Source organism: Elephantulus edwardii, unplaced genomic scaffold (assembly GCF_000299155.1).
Source record: "Elephantulus edwardii isolate Elephantulus edwardi_28Jun2011 unplaced genomic scaffold, EleEdw1.0 scaffold00002, whole genome shotgun sequence".
In the NCBI taxonomy this organism is placed as follows: domain Eukaryota; kingdom Metazoa; phylum Chordata; class Mammalia; order Macroscelidea; family Macroscelididae; genus Elephantulus; species Elephantulus edwardii.
Genome location: NW_006399752.1, coordinates 3,828,555 through 3,843,497, shown reverse-complemented (window position 1 = coordinate 3,843,497; position 14,943 = coordinate 3,828,555). Strand labels below are relative to the sequence as shown.

At 41.6% G+C, this 14,943-nt stretch overlaps 1 protein-coding gene across 1 annotated transcript in view; it reads right to left on the bottom strand.

Moving 5' to 3' along the window:
- Positions 1–413: 413 nt before the first annotated feature.
- The window catches only part of HDDC2 (HD domain containing 2), a 41,623-nt gene continuing 27,093 nt past the window's right edge, over positions 414–14,943 (bottom strand). The window contains exons 5-6 of the mRNA XM_006878979.1: positions 11,505–11,643; positions 414–511 (exon numbers count right to left, since the gene is read on the bottom strand). Of these exons, the coding sequence (XP_006879041.1) occupies positions 414–511; positions 11,505–11,643 (237 nt within the window). The remainder of the gene's footprint in view (positions 512–11,504; positions 11,644–14,943) is intronic.

The following is a 14,943-nucleotide window of genomic DNA, read 5'->3' as shown; positions in this document are numbered from 1 at the left end:
TTCATTTTCTTCTCGCCTGGTTCCTCATCACGAAGTCAGCCAAAAAGACTTATTTTTAAAAGCAATTATAATTAAATGTTCAATGAGTCTGGCCTGCAGAGATACAACTTATTAATTCAAAATGAGGTGGTGTAACATCTCCAGTAAATACTCCAAGGTTTTAGGCTTTTAAAATTTATTTAGTTCATGAAAAAGGCATCTCCTTTAGGTTTTCATCTTAATCATTTGAATAACTATATCCTGTTCTGCCGCATCTTTAATTGCTCAAACAGCATGCTTCTTGCTAGAGTTCAGACAATTCAAAGCAAATAGACTTCCATCTGGGAACATCAACGGAGCACGGCAGCAAGCACAATGCCATGAAAAGGGAAGTCACACGCCTGTTCCGGGGTCACAGTCATGAGGAGGACGGCTCAGGAGGGAGGCCCGCTGGAGGCTGCAGCTATGTTGGCATTCCTTTCTGCCTCAAGTTCAGAGACAAGCTGGATCATTTCAGGGTGACTGAATTTCCCTATAAAAGGAGAGACAAAGAAAAAGACATTCCTAAATTAACAAGAATGTAAGTCACCAGCTCCCTCATGATCCCACGGCTCATCAGGGGCCACATTTTGTGAGCTAATTCATCTGTCACTCAAGCACAGAAGACCGAGTTCCGTGCTGGAGCACAGACTAAGACCAACACTTGGGGTTTATTCTCTGTCACCTTTGATAACACCAAGTACAGACACACCACATTTTATTGTACTTTGGAGCTACATGGGTTTTTTTGTTGTTGTTGTTTTTGATTGTTGTTTTGTTTTTTAACAAACTAAATGTCTGCCACAATATTCTGTCAAGTGCACTATTTGGCTCAGTTACACACTCACTTTGTGTATTTATGCCCCATTTGGTAATCCTCACACTATTTCCCGTTTTCATGAGGCTATTACACATTTAACAGACTACTCACCCACCAGTTTCAACTCAAAGCAACCTTAGGGTGGAATGTTTACTTGCTAATGGTGTGGGTTGATTTTATTTGGCTTCCTATTTAAAAATGCATTTGGGCTCTTGGGCCTGCAGCCCTAGGACCTGGTTTTAATTGTTTTGGTCAAACATTTTTCCAAGTGGTATAGCACTGGTCTGTCCATTTGCTATAAAGAGGTTAACTCGTGGTTGCTGTGATGCTAAACACTGTGACACTGATGTGTCAAATGAGATACTGGTTACCCATGATGGACAGTATTTGGCAGAGCTCCCCAATTAAAACAAGCTTGGAAGCAGGAGTGGCATCCACTTCTGAAATAGCTTGTCTTGGGAAACACTGTGAACATGGATACATGATGAAAGTTGTACAAGTGTTCAGGTCTTTCATTCATACGGTAGCTATGAGTCATCTATGACTTGACGGCACTTACTAACAACGATGGCATTTAACAATGACAACTCCTTATAAGAGGAGACTATCCATCACTCTTCCACGAAGTGGCTGGTAGATTTGAACTTGTCAACATTTCAGTTGATGGTATGATAAATTTCGAGCTATGCTCCTTAACAGACTACGGTATAGTGTAAACGTAACTTTTATATGTGCTGTGAGACAAACTAAACAAACAAAAACCTGTACAACTCACTTTACAGCAAGCAGTACTTGCTTTATAGCAGTGGCCTGAATGGACCCAAACTGCAGATCTCCGAATTTGTCTGTATATGGCAAAGCACTGTCAGGCAGGCAAGGCTTGAACTGATCCCCTGATGGGCCAAGGACACAGCTTTTCCTGCAGCCCATTATGAGGAGGTTGCTTTTTCCCTCAGGCCCCTCCAGTCAAGCCCTGAGGCCTGTCCTTCACACTCCTCAACACTCAAGACTGTCCTCTGTCCCCTCCTTAAAAGTCATGCCTTCAGACAACGCTGCTTACAGCCCCTCCTGACTTTCGTCAGTGACAGAATAAAAAAAATGCCCCTCTTTGTGCCTGGGTGATTACAACTTCTGTAATATCAGGATCCATGGTGATTTCAGTGTACAAATAGTCTACCCTTCCAGCAACCTGGCCTCTTTTTACTGTGACCTCCTCTCCTGCAATAATCTCTTTATCCTTCCTTAGCCACTTCCTCCTACAGATGCATCTGGAACCCATAAGTGCCAACAAGTGTCAGCATGAGCCCTCTCTGCTCCCAAGACCAGCCTCTCCACCTGTGTATTAGCCACAGGCCCAGCAATTCTTATGCCGCTCCGTCATAGACTAGTTCTGTCAGCACATATTGTTATCAAGTGCTGTCGAGTTAGCCTTGACTCATGGTGACCCCACACACCGCTGAATGACACACTGCCCTATCAAATGCCATCTCTGTGACAAGCCGAGGACCAGACAGTTGTGACCACTGGCTGATTTTCAGATGCAGATTGCCAGGGCTTTCTTCCGAGTCTATCTTAGTCTGGCAGCTCTGCTGAAACGTGCTCAGCATGATAGCAACAAAACAAGCCTCCAATGACAGCCAGATGGTGACCGTGTACCAGGTATAGTGACCATGAATCAAATCTGAGTCTCCCACAGAGAAAATAAGAATTTGACCACTGAACCATATACTCACAACTGGGTCAACTAGCAGCATCATGATAGATGGAGAAGAGACTGAGCTTGTTTGTTAACAGCTACAGTTTGCTTGGCTTCACAACCAACACTCTTGGCACCAATAGTCAGGAAATCAAAAGATGTATTGTACTGGGAGAATGTGCTGTCAGGGGCCTCTCCAGAGTACAGAGAAGCAACAATGTCAGTCTAGAGACGAAGGTGCACTTGATCCAGGCCATGGTCTTTGCTGTTATTACTTGCTATGCTTAAAGAGCTGAAAAGTGACAGAAGAATCATCAACGCCTTTGAGTTGTAGTGCTGGAGAAGAGTCTTGAAAAGAGGTAAATCTTCTTGGGAGAGGATAAAACCAAGTTTCTCCTTGGAGGCTAGGACTTTGAAGCTCTGTCTCACATTCTTTGGGCATGTGGCGAGGAAGGACTGGTTGCTGGAAAAGGCCATTATGCTTGGAAGGGTGGAGGGACAGCCCAGGAGAGGAAGACCAGGATAAGATGGCCCTTGTTCTCAGGTGGAAGGCCTTTTATCTTTCTCCACTGACTATGATATGGGTTGTTGGTTTAGAGTATATGCCCTTACTTATGTTGAGGAAATTTCTCTCTGTTTTGGCAATGGAGTTAGGTGTGTCAGAATTAGTGAGACTGGCTCAGGATAGAGCAGGCTTCAGAGCTGTTGTACACAGGGTCACTATGAGTTGCAGGTGACTCAACAGCACATAACAACAAATGCCACTGAACCACAACTGGATGCTCCCACTGGCACATAAACATGCCATTTTATCTCACAGCTTAAAACAAATCATAACCATACCCAGATCACGCATCCCTCTCTAGCTTATAGTCCTATCTGTCTACATTCCTCTAAAGTAAATGCTCTATAGCAGTTTATGCTCACTGTCTTGAGTTATTTCTTGTTTATTGTATTGTAGGAATCTCAGGAGTAGCATATCTCCATCCTTTCCTGGTAAACAGCCTTTCAAGTATACTTGGAATGCTATAGCCTTTGTTTAGAATGAAATTCTTAAAGGCAATTATTCCACAAAGCTTTTCAAGAATATCTGGTCCCTTCTCAAATCTTCTAAAATAGCCATCTTCACTGTCATATGGGGTCTTGGGGCCTAGCAAAGTTTCATCTTCTCTTGACTTCATCATCTTCTTTTCCCACAACCTAGGGCACAGATAACATGCTCCATACATCTCACCTTCACATCTTCTTTTCATGAGGAAACCTTAGCTCTGGAAGTTTCTTCTTCAAGTCAGGCTCTGGTCAGAAGAGTCTTGGTGAACTTATAGATTGCTTTTGGTACAACTGTCATTTTCATGATATTTAGTCTTCCTATTATGAACATGGTATATACTTTCATTTCTGTAGGTATCTTTTTGCTTCTGATAGTAGTGTTTTGTCATTTTCTTTGTATGAGTCTTTTGTATCTCTGGTGTGGTTTATTCCTGAGTATTTCATCTGTGGTTAGTCATTGGAATTGGCATTGTTTTTATTTCCTTTTCTGTGTTCTCTTTGCTACTGTAGAGAAATCTGACTGATTTTTGTATGTTGATCTTGTTTGCTGCAACTCTGCTGAATTAGCCAACTATGTTAAACAGTCTACTTGTAGATTCTTTAGGGTTTCCCAGGTATACTATCAATCATATCATCACCAAGTCTACTATAACATCATAAAGTTTTACCTCCCCTTACTTCCTTCTCTTATTGCTCTCATGACGACTTCCAATAAAATACTAAAGAGGAGGGGTGAAAGTGGGTATTCTTGTCTGGCCCTTGTTCTCAGGTAGAAGGCCTTCTATTTTTCTCCACTGACTATGATATGGGTTGTTGGTTTAGAGTATATGCCCTTACGTATGTTGAGGAAATTTCTCTCTGTTTTGTTGAGTCTATTTATTAGGAAAGTGTATTAGATTTTTTTAAAAGTCTTTTCTGTACCAATTGACATGATCATGGGTTCTTATTCTTTATTTTGTTGATATGATGTATATTTATTGGTTGACTTATTTTGAACTACACTTGCATTCCTGTTATGAAATCACATTTGTTCATGATATATTGTTGTTGCTGCTGTCAAGCTGAGGATGACTTATAGTGACCCTATGAACAGACTTGAGCCTTGTCCTATCCTGTGCCATCACAATCTCTGACATACTCAAGTCACTGCTGCAATTACTCTGTCAATCCATCTTGTTGAGGGTCTTCCTCTCTTTCGCCATCCCTCTAACTTTTCAGGCATGATGTCCTTCTAGCAACATGCCTAAAATATGCAAGACAAAGCTTTTACATTCTTGGCTTCAAGGAACACTGTGGCTGCAGCTCCTCCAAGACATATCTGTTTGTTCGATTGGCAGTCCATGGGATACTCAATAGTCTTCTCCAACACAATAGTTCAAAGATATCAAATTTCTTCTGGCACCTTTATTCACTGTCTAGCTTTCAGCAGCACAGCATATGACCATGGTCTGAATCAGGAACATTTTAGTCTTCAAATCAGCATCACTGTTCCTCAACAATTTGGAGAGGACCTTGACTTTAGACTTTCCCAGTTCTAAATGTCTCCTGACTGCGGATCTAAGTAAGATGATGTCATTGAGTTTCAATCACTATTCCATTTATCATGATATTGCCTATCAGTCCAGTGGTGGGAATTTTTATTTTCTTGATGTTGAGATGCAATCCATATTGAAGGCTACAGTGTTAGATATTTTGCTGACATGACGTATTAGGTCTTTCAATACGTTGTTGGATTCTACTGGCTAGGACTTTTTAATATATGTGCATGAGAGATAATTGGTCTAAAATTTTATTTTGTTGGTGTCTTTAACTTTGGTACGAGGATTATGTTTGTTTCATAGAATTAGTCTAGGAGTAGTGCATTGTTTTATAATTTTCTGAAATCCTTTTATAGAACTGGTATATCCATTTGATTCACAACTTTGATTTTTTATTACTGGGAGTTTTGGAGTGGTTTTTTAAAAATTACGTACTCAGTTTCTTCTTCTGTGATGCGTCTGTTCAGATGTTCTACTTAGTCTGTGTCTTTCCTGATTGGTTCTGCTTTTTGCTATGGCAGATCAGAGCTGAGCACCCTATCTTCTGATTCTGGGTCCATCTCTTTTAATCCTATTCATCTGTCCCTCCAACATGTTGATAGCTTCCTGAAATGTTGGTCTTAGCATTCTTGATTGCTATTTCTTGTTTTCCTGTGATTTCTAGTGCTCACCGGTTTTATGTGGTGGGTCATGAATTATTTTTTATAGTTCTTCCAGGGTATTGTCAGTACCTCCCATTTTTTTCTTTCATCCAGTTCAAACACTTGCTGACTGCTCTTCTGAATTCCATGGAAGAAAGTTCTAGCACTCTTTCCTTCTCCAGGAGATCCACTGCCTCTATATATTTATCATTTTTGGGGAGTGACATCTTGCTTTGGTTATTTGCGGAGTTTGAAGTCATCTGCTTTTTCTGTGACACTGTGCTTCTCCAGTTGAGGGAGCAGAGCATAAGTTTCCTATCAGGCTGGGTTTTTGGTGGTGTGGCCTCTAGAAGGTACTCGCCTCACTGGTGAAGTTGAAGGTCACAAATACCTGGAATGGAGGTTGATGGGGGTTGGGTTTCCTGGCTCTCTGATCATTGCGGGTCAGTGGTTACAGGACAGTGTTGCTGGAATTGCAGGAAACAAGTGCTTGTCCAGAGACAAATGTAAGCATGGTTCCTCACCCTCTACTCATTGCTGCCAGATACAGAGAGAGCCTCCAATTTAACTTCACACTGAAAGCAGGTACTTGGTGGGAGGCTGGAGTGACTTCTTACCCATTGCTCATTGCTTCCTAGGGCAATGAGATCCTCCAGACTCATTTCCCACTGCTGTGGCAGGCATTTGGCAAGAACCAAGTACAGCTTCCCACCTTCTACTCACTTATGCCTGGGACAAAGAGATCCTCTGTCCAAGACAGATTTGCTCATTCTTTTGGTAATCCATGGGATATTCAATCCCCTTCTCCAACACCACAATTCAAAGGCATCACGTCTTCTGTCATCTTTATTCACTGTCCAACTTTCACGTTCATAAGAATAAACAGAAAATACCAAGGCTTGAATAAGGTAAACCAGTCTTTAAGCTGGTATTATTGTTCTTTAGCACTTTAGAGAGGTTTCTGACAGCAGATTTCCTCAATACAATTTGTTTTGATTTCTTGACTGCTGTTACCATAGGTGCTGATTGCAGATATATGTAAGAAGAGACACTAATGACTTCAACCTTTTCTCCATCTGTTATGATGCTTCCTATTGACCCTGTGGTAGGGATTCTTGTTTTTTTCATGTTGAGATGAAACTCATACTGAAGATTGAAATCTTTGAACCTCTGTGGCAAGGGTTTTAAGTCCTTTTCACTTTTTCAGGAAAGGTTGCTTCATTTACATAACACAGGTTGTTGATGAATCTTCTCCCAATCTTGATGCCACATTCTTATTCATTAAGTCCATCTTCTTGAATGATGTGCTCAACATAAAGATTGAACAAGTAAGGATACAGCCCTGATATACACCTTTCCTGAATTTTAAATTATGGACAACTGCTTCTCAGTTTAGGTAAGGTTTTGTTGAGGAGTGTTGAGAAGGAGGAGGAAGCCCCTGGCTTGGGAAAACCGCCCAGCTCCAGATTAAGTGCAAGCCTGTCTGACCCGTATCAAGTCCTTAATACGGGATATAGAAAGTTCTTCTGTGTTTGGCTGTGCTGGCTGAGAAAGCTCGCCACCCAGCAAGATGGCTTCCACATCCACTGAGCTGGGAGTGGTCTGCACTGGGCTGAAGTTCTTCTGTCCAATCTGCATACTCCACATCTACAAATCTACCCCATTCTGTCTTCCTGTTTACTTGCCTTTATATAAACACACTAAGCCCTGATAGAGTTGGCTCTCTAAAGCACTCCGGGTGGTGCGTCTCTGCTGTGCTAACCCCCACCCCAGGGTGTCACTGCTCCCCACCAACAAACAACAAGATTTTGCATAAGCACAGTTAGGTGTTCTGATTTTCTAGCTCTTCTCAGTGCCTTGTTGTGATTCACGCAGTCCAATACCTTGCATAGTTAGTAAAACTCAGATAAAACATTCTGGTATTCTCTGCTTTCAGTCAAGATTCATCTATTCATCTGCCATCAGCAATGATTTTCCTCCTGCCACAGCCTCTTCTGGATCTGGCTTGAATTTCTAGGTCCCTGGCAATGCACTGTTTCAGCTGATTTTCAATAATCTGTTGCAAAATTTTATTTGCATATGATAATGATACAGTTCTATAATGTCCACATTCTGCTGGATCACCTTTTTTTTTTTAATGGAAACAAAGCTGGTCAGGTAGCTATCTTCCAAACTTCTTGGCACAGACTAGAGAGCACATCCAGGGCTACGCCTGTCTGTTGAAACATGTCAACCAGCATTCTACCAAAACAAGGGCCTTATTTGTTGCCAGTGCCTTAAGTGCGGCTTGGACTTCTTCTTTTATTACCACTACTTAGTTCTGGTTCCATGGCATAGCTGTCTCAAGATCAGCTCCGTTTATGCTGGGTCTCTAGTTCTCTGTTCAGCTGCTGTGCTGCTGCTGTTCTCCTGTAGGTCTGGCGGCAAAGGAATCTCTGGCTCTGAAGGGTGAGCTGCATCCTTGTGCTTCTTTGCTGGTGGTGAGATTCTCAAATTCTGCTACTGAATTTGCTCAATATAATAATAAGACTAGCCAGTCACCTCATGGATAGGTTAACATATCCTATTAGCATATCCCCGCTCATTCACACAGCAAAGTCATTGTCAATGGCTAGGGAAGTCATTCTGAATGGCCTTAATACCACAACTAAGTGGAAAGACACCACGTGTAGGCCAGATGCATGCATCTACTAATTTGTTAATCTTGCCTTTTCTAAAGATAATTCTTTTCTCTTCCAAAACTGCTGAATAAAAATGAGTTCTTCCCTTACCCTTTAAAATGTTTAAAGTATTATTAGGTATCTTCCAGTTGACTACAGCTCATGTTGCATATAGCTCATGTGCTATAGAGTTGGAAATGATTCAGACTGACTCTCCAGTGGGTTTTCAGAGGCAGTTAACTGCAAGGGAGGAAACTACCTCTATTTCTCTGGGAAGCAGCTGGTAGATTCAAACCACATGCCTTTGGGTTGGCAGCACAGATCCTTACTACTAGGCCACCAGACCTCCCCACACTTCGTGGTGACCTATGAACAAGAGAGATTAACCTTGCCCTATCCTGTGCCATCATCACAATCTCAGCTATCCTTGAGCTCACGGTTACAGTCATTGTGTCAATCCACTTTGCTGAAGGTCTCCCTTTCTTTCTCTGACCCTCCATCTTTCCCAATATGATGTCTTTTTCCAACGACTGGCCCCTTCAGACACCATGCTTTAAGTATGTAGTAACAAATTTCATCATCCTAGCCTCTGGGAATACCCTGATGGCATTTTTCCAAGACATATTTATTTGTTCTTTTGGCAATCCATGGCATATTCCGTACTCTTCTACAACACCACAATTCAAATGCACAGATACTTCCATTAATCTTTCTTTTTCACTGGCAAGGCTTTGTGACACATATGAATTTGAATCAGAGGGATCATACACACCTTAGTCTTAAAGTGACATGATTACGCTTCAGCACTGTAAAAAGGTCTATTCCTCAATGCAACATGTCTTTTGATTTCTTGACTGCCGCTACCAAAGCACCTAAGTAAAATGAAATCATTGACAACTTCAATCTTTTCTCCATCTACCAGGATATTGCCTATTGATCCAAGGGTCAGGATTTTTGTTTTCTTGGTGTGGTGAGGTAAGAAGTCTTTCAACTTCTTCAGCAAGTGCTCTAAGTCATCTTTACTCTGTAAGCAAAGTAATGTTATCTGCACAATGCAGGCTGCAGATGAATCTTCTTCCAATCCTAATGTCACATTCTTCTTCATATAGTCCAACTTCTCAAAAGACATGCTCAGCATACATCTTGAAAAGGTCTGGAGAAAGGATACAACCCTGACATACACCTTTCCTAATTTTAAACCATTCAGTGTCCTCTTATTCTCTGTTCCCTTCCTAGTCCTTAACCTTGCCTATAAATATCTCCTCAGCACATGAATATTTCCTTGCTGAGATAGATTTGGAAAGCTCAAACCCTATTTCTTACATGAATTAACTTCTGCTTTTTCCGTCCTAATTGCTGTTTTAAAGAATTGTTTTTCTCGCGGCAGGGGACAGAATGTTTTTTCCAGTTAACACCTACATCTCAAATGGACTTTTCAAGTCATACACCAAAAATGTTGTCACCCACAAGTCCTGCCAATGTTTCTCATACTCGATGCCCTGATAACTGGTTGCTAATAGGTGGCACAAAGCCTGGAGATCACGAAGCATCTTTGAGCTGATGATCAGAACCACTGGCTCCTCCCAGGCTGATTCTTTCAGCCACACACCCAGTCAAAAGCTCCTCTGATGCCACCAAGCTGTAATCACAGAGACACTCAGGAAGAGTGGGAAGACAAAGACCAAGACATGACATGAGTGGCAACTCACTGCAAGGTCTCTTGTATAATCCAAAGTGCCATGACTTTATTGAAGTTTTTTAAAATATAAAACAAAAAACACTAGATGCAATTATGCCTACCAAGGAGAAAACAAACCAGAAAAACAGAATGACTTAAGTGAGCCTTTGTGCAGGTCACTGCAACAATCCAAGAGGAATAATGAAAGGCTTGTCTAGGACAGAGGAAGCAGTGCTGGGAGGGAGAGATGGAAAATTGAATCAACAGCAAACCATACTTTAAAATATAGACTGAACTGGAACTTTATTTTGATGAGGCCATGTGAGGGTAAGAGAGGCTCAAACTACCAGTATGCTCAGGGGAGATGGAAGCTCAGCTCTCCCTTAACTGATATCACAACAGAAGCCACCACCATGGTTTGTAAAATTGTTTATATTATGTTGTTGTTGTGTACTGCTGAGTCAGAACTGACTCACAGCTGACTCTCCAGTGGATTTTAAGAAACTTTAAATCACATAGGAGGAGAATGCCCATCTTTCTCCCAGGGAATAGCTGGTGAATCCAAACAGAACATTTTTTTACCAACTATGCCACAGAGCTCGACATGTAAGAAACTATATTCAAATGAAAGTAGCTTATGATTATTCAAAGTGTACGATGTGTCAATGATTGCTCTAATCACAATGAAGCTGGTGGGGTTAAGTGATTTACCAAAGCTTATGCAGCCTGTATGTGGCTGAACTAAGACCGAAACCTAAATATAGTGCTATTACGCATTCTGGGCCAATGGTAGTTTACAGGTGTTTGAGAGGTTCTCCTTTTCCAAATCCTTCTACCTCCGTCCTGCATTTATGCAGCACTGCAGATTACAAAGGACATTCTCTTGGTCTAAGCAAGGTAAATATGATTCCCACTTTCCAGATGCAGACGCAGAATCAGAGAGGTCATGAGAGGCCCAAGAATGCATCACCAGTAGAGGCAAAGCTAAAAATGTGAACTGAGACTAGAACTTGTACTCAGAGTCTAAGTGAGCTCTCATCCATCAACCTGCAAACTGTCTCTGCCCAGGTGTCTCATTATATTCTTTTCAGATGCTCCCTATCAAATGGTCAGAAGAGAGAAACAACAGTAGGTTTACTGACATAACTTCACTGCATCAAGAATGTTGTGGTGGTTGTGTGTTTTGTAAGAACTGACCCACAGCTGACCCCCCAGCAGGTTTTCAGAGACAGCAAATTGCACGGGAGAAAACTGTCCTTCCTGCAGAGCTGCTGGTAGGTTTGAACAGGCTGGCATGCCTTTGGGATTGCAGTGCAGCTTCTTACCACTACGCCACCAGAGCTCCCTGGCACCAAGAATAAGACAAAAGCAAAGCTGATTCTTACTGAAAGTAGTTTGTGTACCTGCTGTGGAATCGTAGAAGTCTTGCAGTCTCCCAGGCATATTCTCAAGGTCCTCATATTCTGATGCCTGGAGAATCATCTCACACTGGTCCAGCTGCTTCACGTACTTGGCTTCTGCACTAGATTGTGTCTCATACTCCTAAGCAAAGGGACAAGAACAGCATGATTCAAGCTAGCACAAGAGGTTACTTCAGGGGAATTCTAATTCTACACGTGAAATCTGAACAATAGCTAAAAATACATTCACCTTCACAGAGATTTCTACTCTTTAACAGTTTAACAGCTGTGTAAGAAGAGAGTGCCTGGAATTCCATGTAGCCGCCACCTTCTTAGAAACAGTCTATGTTCACTGGACATTTCTGTGCTTTTTATTCCGGTTTAGAATCTTGTCTCTAAGATTATCACTCTTTAACCTACCTGTGTAGCTTGGATTTTATATTTTTCAATTTGAAACTCAAATTTCATTATAAGCTACTCAGTTTTTTCTTTCTCCATTTTATAAAAATTGAAATGTTAATGAAAGTTACAGAGAACTTGGATTTCCATTCATTCATTGTTGCACCTTTTCCTCCCTGCTCACCCCTCACCCTGGTTCGCTTTTCTCTTTAAAAAAAATTCTTTCATTGTTGTACAATTCCCCAGCCCCACCCCAGTCATCTTGACTATGCAACTCTTATTCTGCCCTGTTGTCATGCAAATAACACCTACTCATATATTTCTTTTAAGCAGTTTTTTAATTTTGTGAAGTGCATGTCTAGCTTTATAATACACTTTTGTTCTGCTCTGCACTGAAAATTTGTCCTTGCAAATCTAAATATAACCAGCTGCCGTCAAGTCAACCTTAACTCATGGTAACCCCATACATTAGAATAGAATTGAATTCCACAGACTTTTCAATGTTTTATTTATCTGAAGTGGATCATTAGGGTTTTCTTTCTTGTGTTTCTGGGTACACTTAAACCTCTAAAGTCACCTAGCAGCCAAGTGCATTACCCATTTGTTCTACCCAGGTACCTCCCCTTCTACATAGGGTGAGTAAAAGCACTTGACTACTAATCTCAAGTTCAGCTGTTTGGAACAATAGATACTTTGGGTGGATAAAGTAAAACAGTCTCTTGTTCTGTGGAGAGTTACAGAAACACTATAAGTAGGCCCCATGAGATGTATGAAGAAGTTATGATTTCTATAAGTCAGTTGATGCGATGGCTCTGTGTGTGTGAACCTGACAGTGCGTTGGCTTATGTGCCCAACTGTAAACCAAAAGGTCAGTGGTTCAAATCTACCAGTTGCTTGTCAGGAAACAGATGAAGCAGTGGGCATCTGTAAAGCATATGGGGCAGCCCTATTCAGTCCCTCAGGGTCGGATTCAACTCACTGGCAACAGCTTTGGCTTTTGTTGGCTAGGGTGTGTGCATGTGTTGGGGGAGGGAAGGGAGGATAATATGGGTGTGTGGGGAGGAGTTGGCTTTTTTCACTTTTCCCGTTGGTCCCTCCATCCTCGGTGCAGATTTAAATACCTGCAAGAGGTCTGCTTCTTAGAGGGTGACACTTGCCACACAATCAACAGTTCCAATTGAATTAATCATCTACTAGAACCAAAGTGCTCTCTCAATCAGCTCTGCAGCAAGTGCTTATTGGCAATTCCCCCAGAAGTGTACATAAATATAATTTGTCATGCTTTCTTGGTGGTATGATGTGGTATAAACCACCAGAAATTTCTGAGTTTTTTAAATCCTTATTCTTAAAAAGGGAGCTATTTAGATGTTGACAAGAAATCTGCACTGCAATCCCAAAAGACATGGGGGTGCTTCGAATCTACACGCTGCTCGGAGAGAGAAGGATGAGCAATCTCCTTTTAGAGGATTAACTGCCATTGAAAACCTGCTGCAGAGTTAGCTATAGGTCGGTTCTGATCAGATGATACTCAGCAACAAAAACAATGCAGAGCAATGAAACTCATTATTTCAGTGGCACTTAAAAGAACTGCATGTAAGAGTTTGCTCATATTCTTAGCTACATACCTGCATTCAATATATTAAAATTTTGATGGAGGACTCTAAGCATAGCAGTCTAGGATATGTTTTTATTGAAAGTAAAGAGTAAAAAAAGAAAGATTTCAGGAGCATTAGGGAAAATAAAGCATAATGAAATTTCTCTTAAAAGTATAAACTGTTGGCTTTTCCCTCAAGAAATAATCACCCCAACATTTTTGACCTTTGCTTTCTAGCAAGAACGTAGTGCAGGGAGAAGAGAAGGAGCCAGGTATTTTTTGAGAATTACTGCAAGTGGTGTGAATGGAGACAGGCTAGAGGGCTGCAGGGAAGAAGAGGCTGGAGATAGAGGCAGCAGCAACTTCTCAAAGGCCTGTGGTTTAAGCTGTGGTGTCTAAGTTTCATGCTGCAGTGACTGGGCCTCACTGAAGGGTTTCAGAAAAATGAGAGGCAGAGGAATACGTGAACTGTACTGAGTGTGCAACCAGCAAAGTCCAGAGAGAGGGACTCTATAGACCACAAGATAACATTCTTTACCCCGCTCTCAGCAAGTGAGTCAACTCTGACTTAGAGCAACTCTGTGGGACAGAGCAGACAGCCCCCTTGGCTCTCTAAGGCTGTCATCTTTGGGAAAACCGCCTCTGTCCTGTCATGTCTAACTATCAAGATTTTGGTTAGCAGCTGAATCCCTTAACCACAGGGTCACCAGAACTCCTTCAGAATCAACAGGTAATTTAGAAACAAAATATCAAATGTTGAGTACTATTATTGAAAGAAACTTAAGAGACATATAAGCATTAGAAAAAAGGACAGACTTAAGTTAAAATATCACGTTGAGTCATAAAACCATAAAGAATAACAGTGAAATGGCCATAAAATCAGAATGTTGTTGTTGTTATGTACCATCAAGTCGAGTATGACTTGTCACGACCCTATGAACAAAAGATCTGAACCCAATCCTGTCCTGCGCCATCCTCATAATTTCCGACACAAAAGAGCCCATTGCAGCAGTCACCCTGTCAATCCACCTGGTTGAGGGTCTTCCTCGCCTTTGCTGACCGTCTATCCTACCCAACCTCACATCATTCTCCGAGGAATAGCACATCCTAGTAATATTTCCTAAGTATGTGAGGCAAAGCTTCATCATTCTTGCCTCCATAGAGCACTCTGGCTGCACCCTCTCCAAGACATATCTTGCTTGGCCATCCATGGAATGTTCAGTGTTCCTCTCCAACACCACAGCTCAAAGGCATCAATTCTTTTACTGTAATCCTTATTCACTGCCCAGGTCTCAGATGCATATCTAGTAATTGGAAAGACCATAGCCTGAATCAGATGCACCTTCCTCAAACTGACATCACTACTCCTTAGTAATTTGGAAAGGTCCCTAACTGCAGATTTTCCCAATGCAATGCATCTCCTTATTTCCTGACTGCTGGTACTACAAG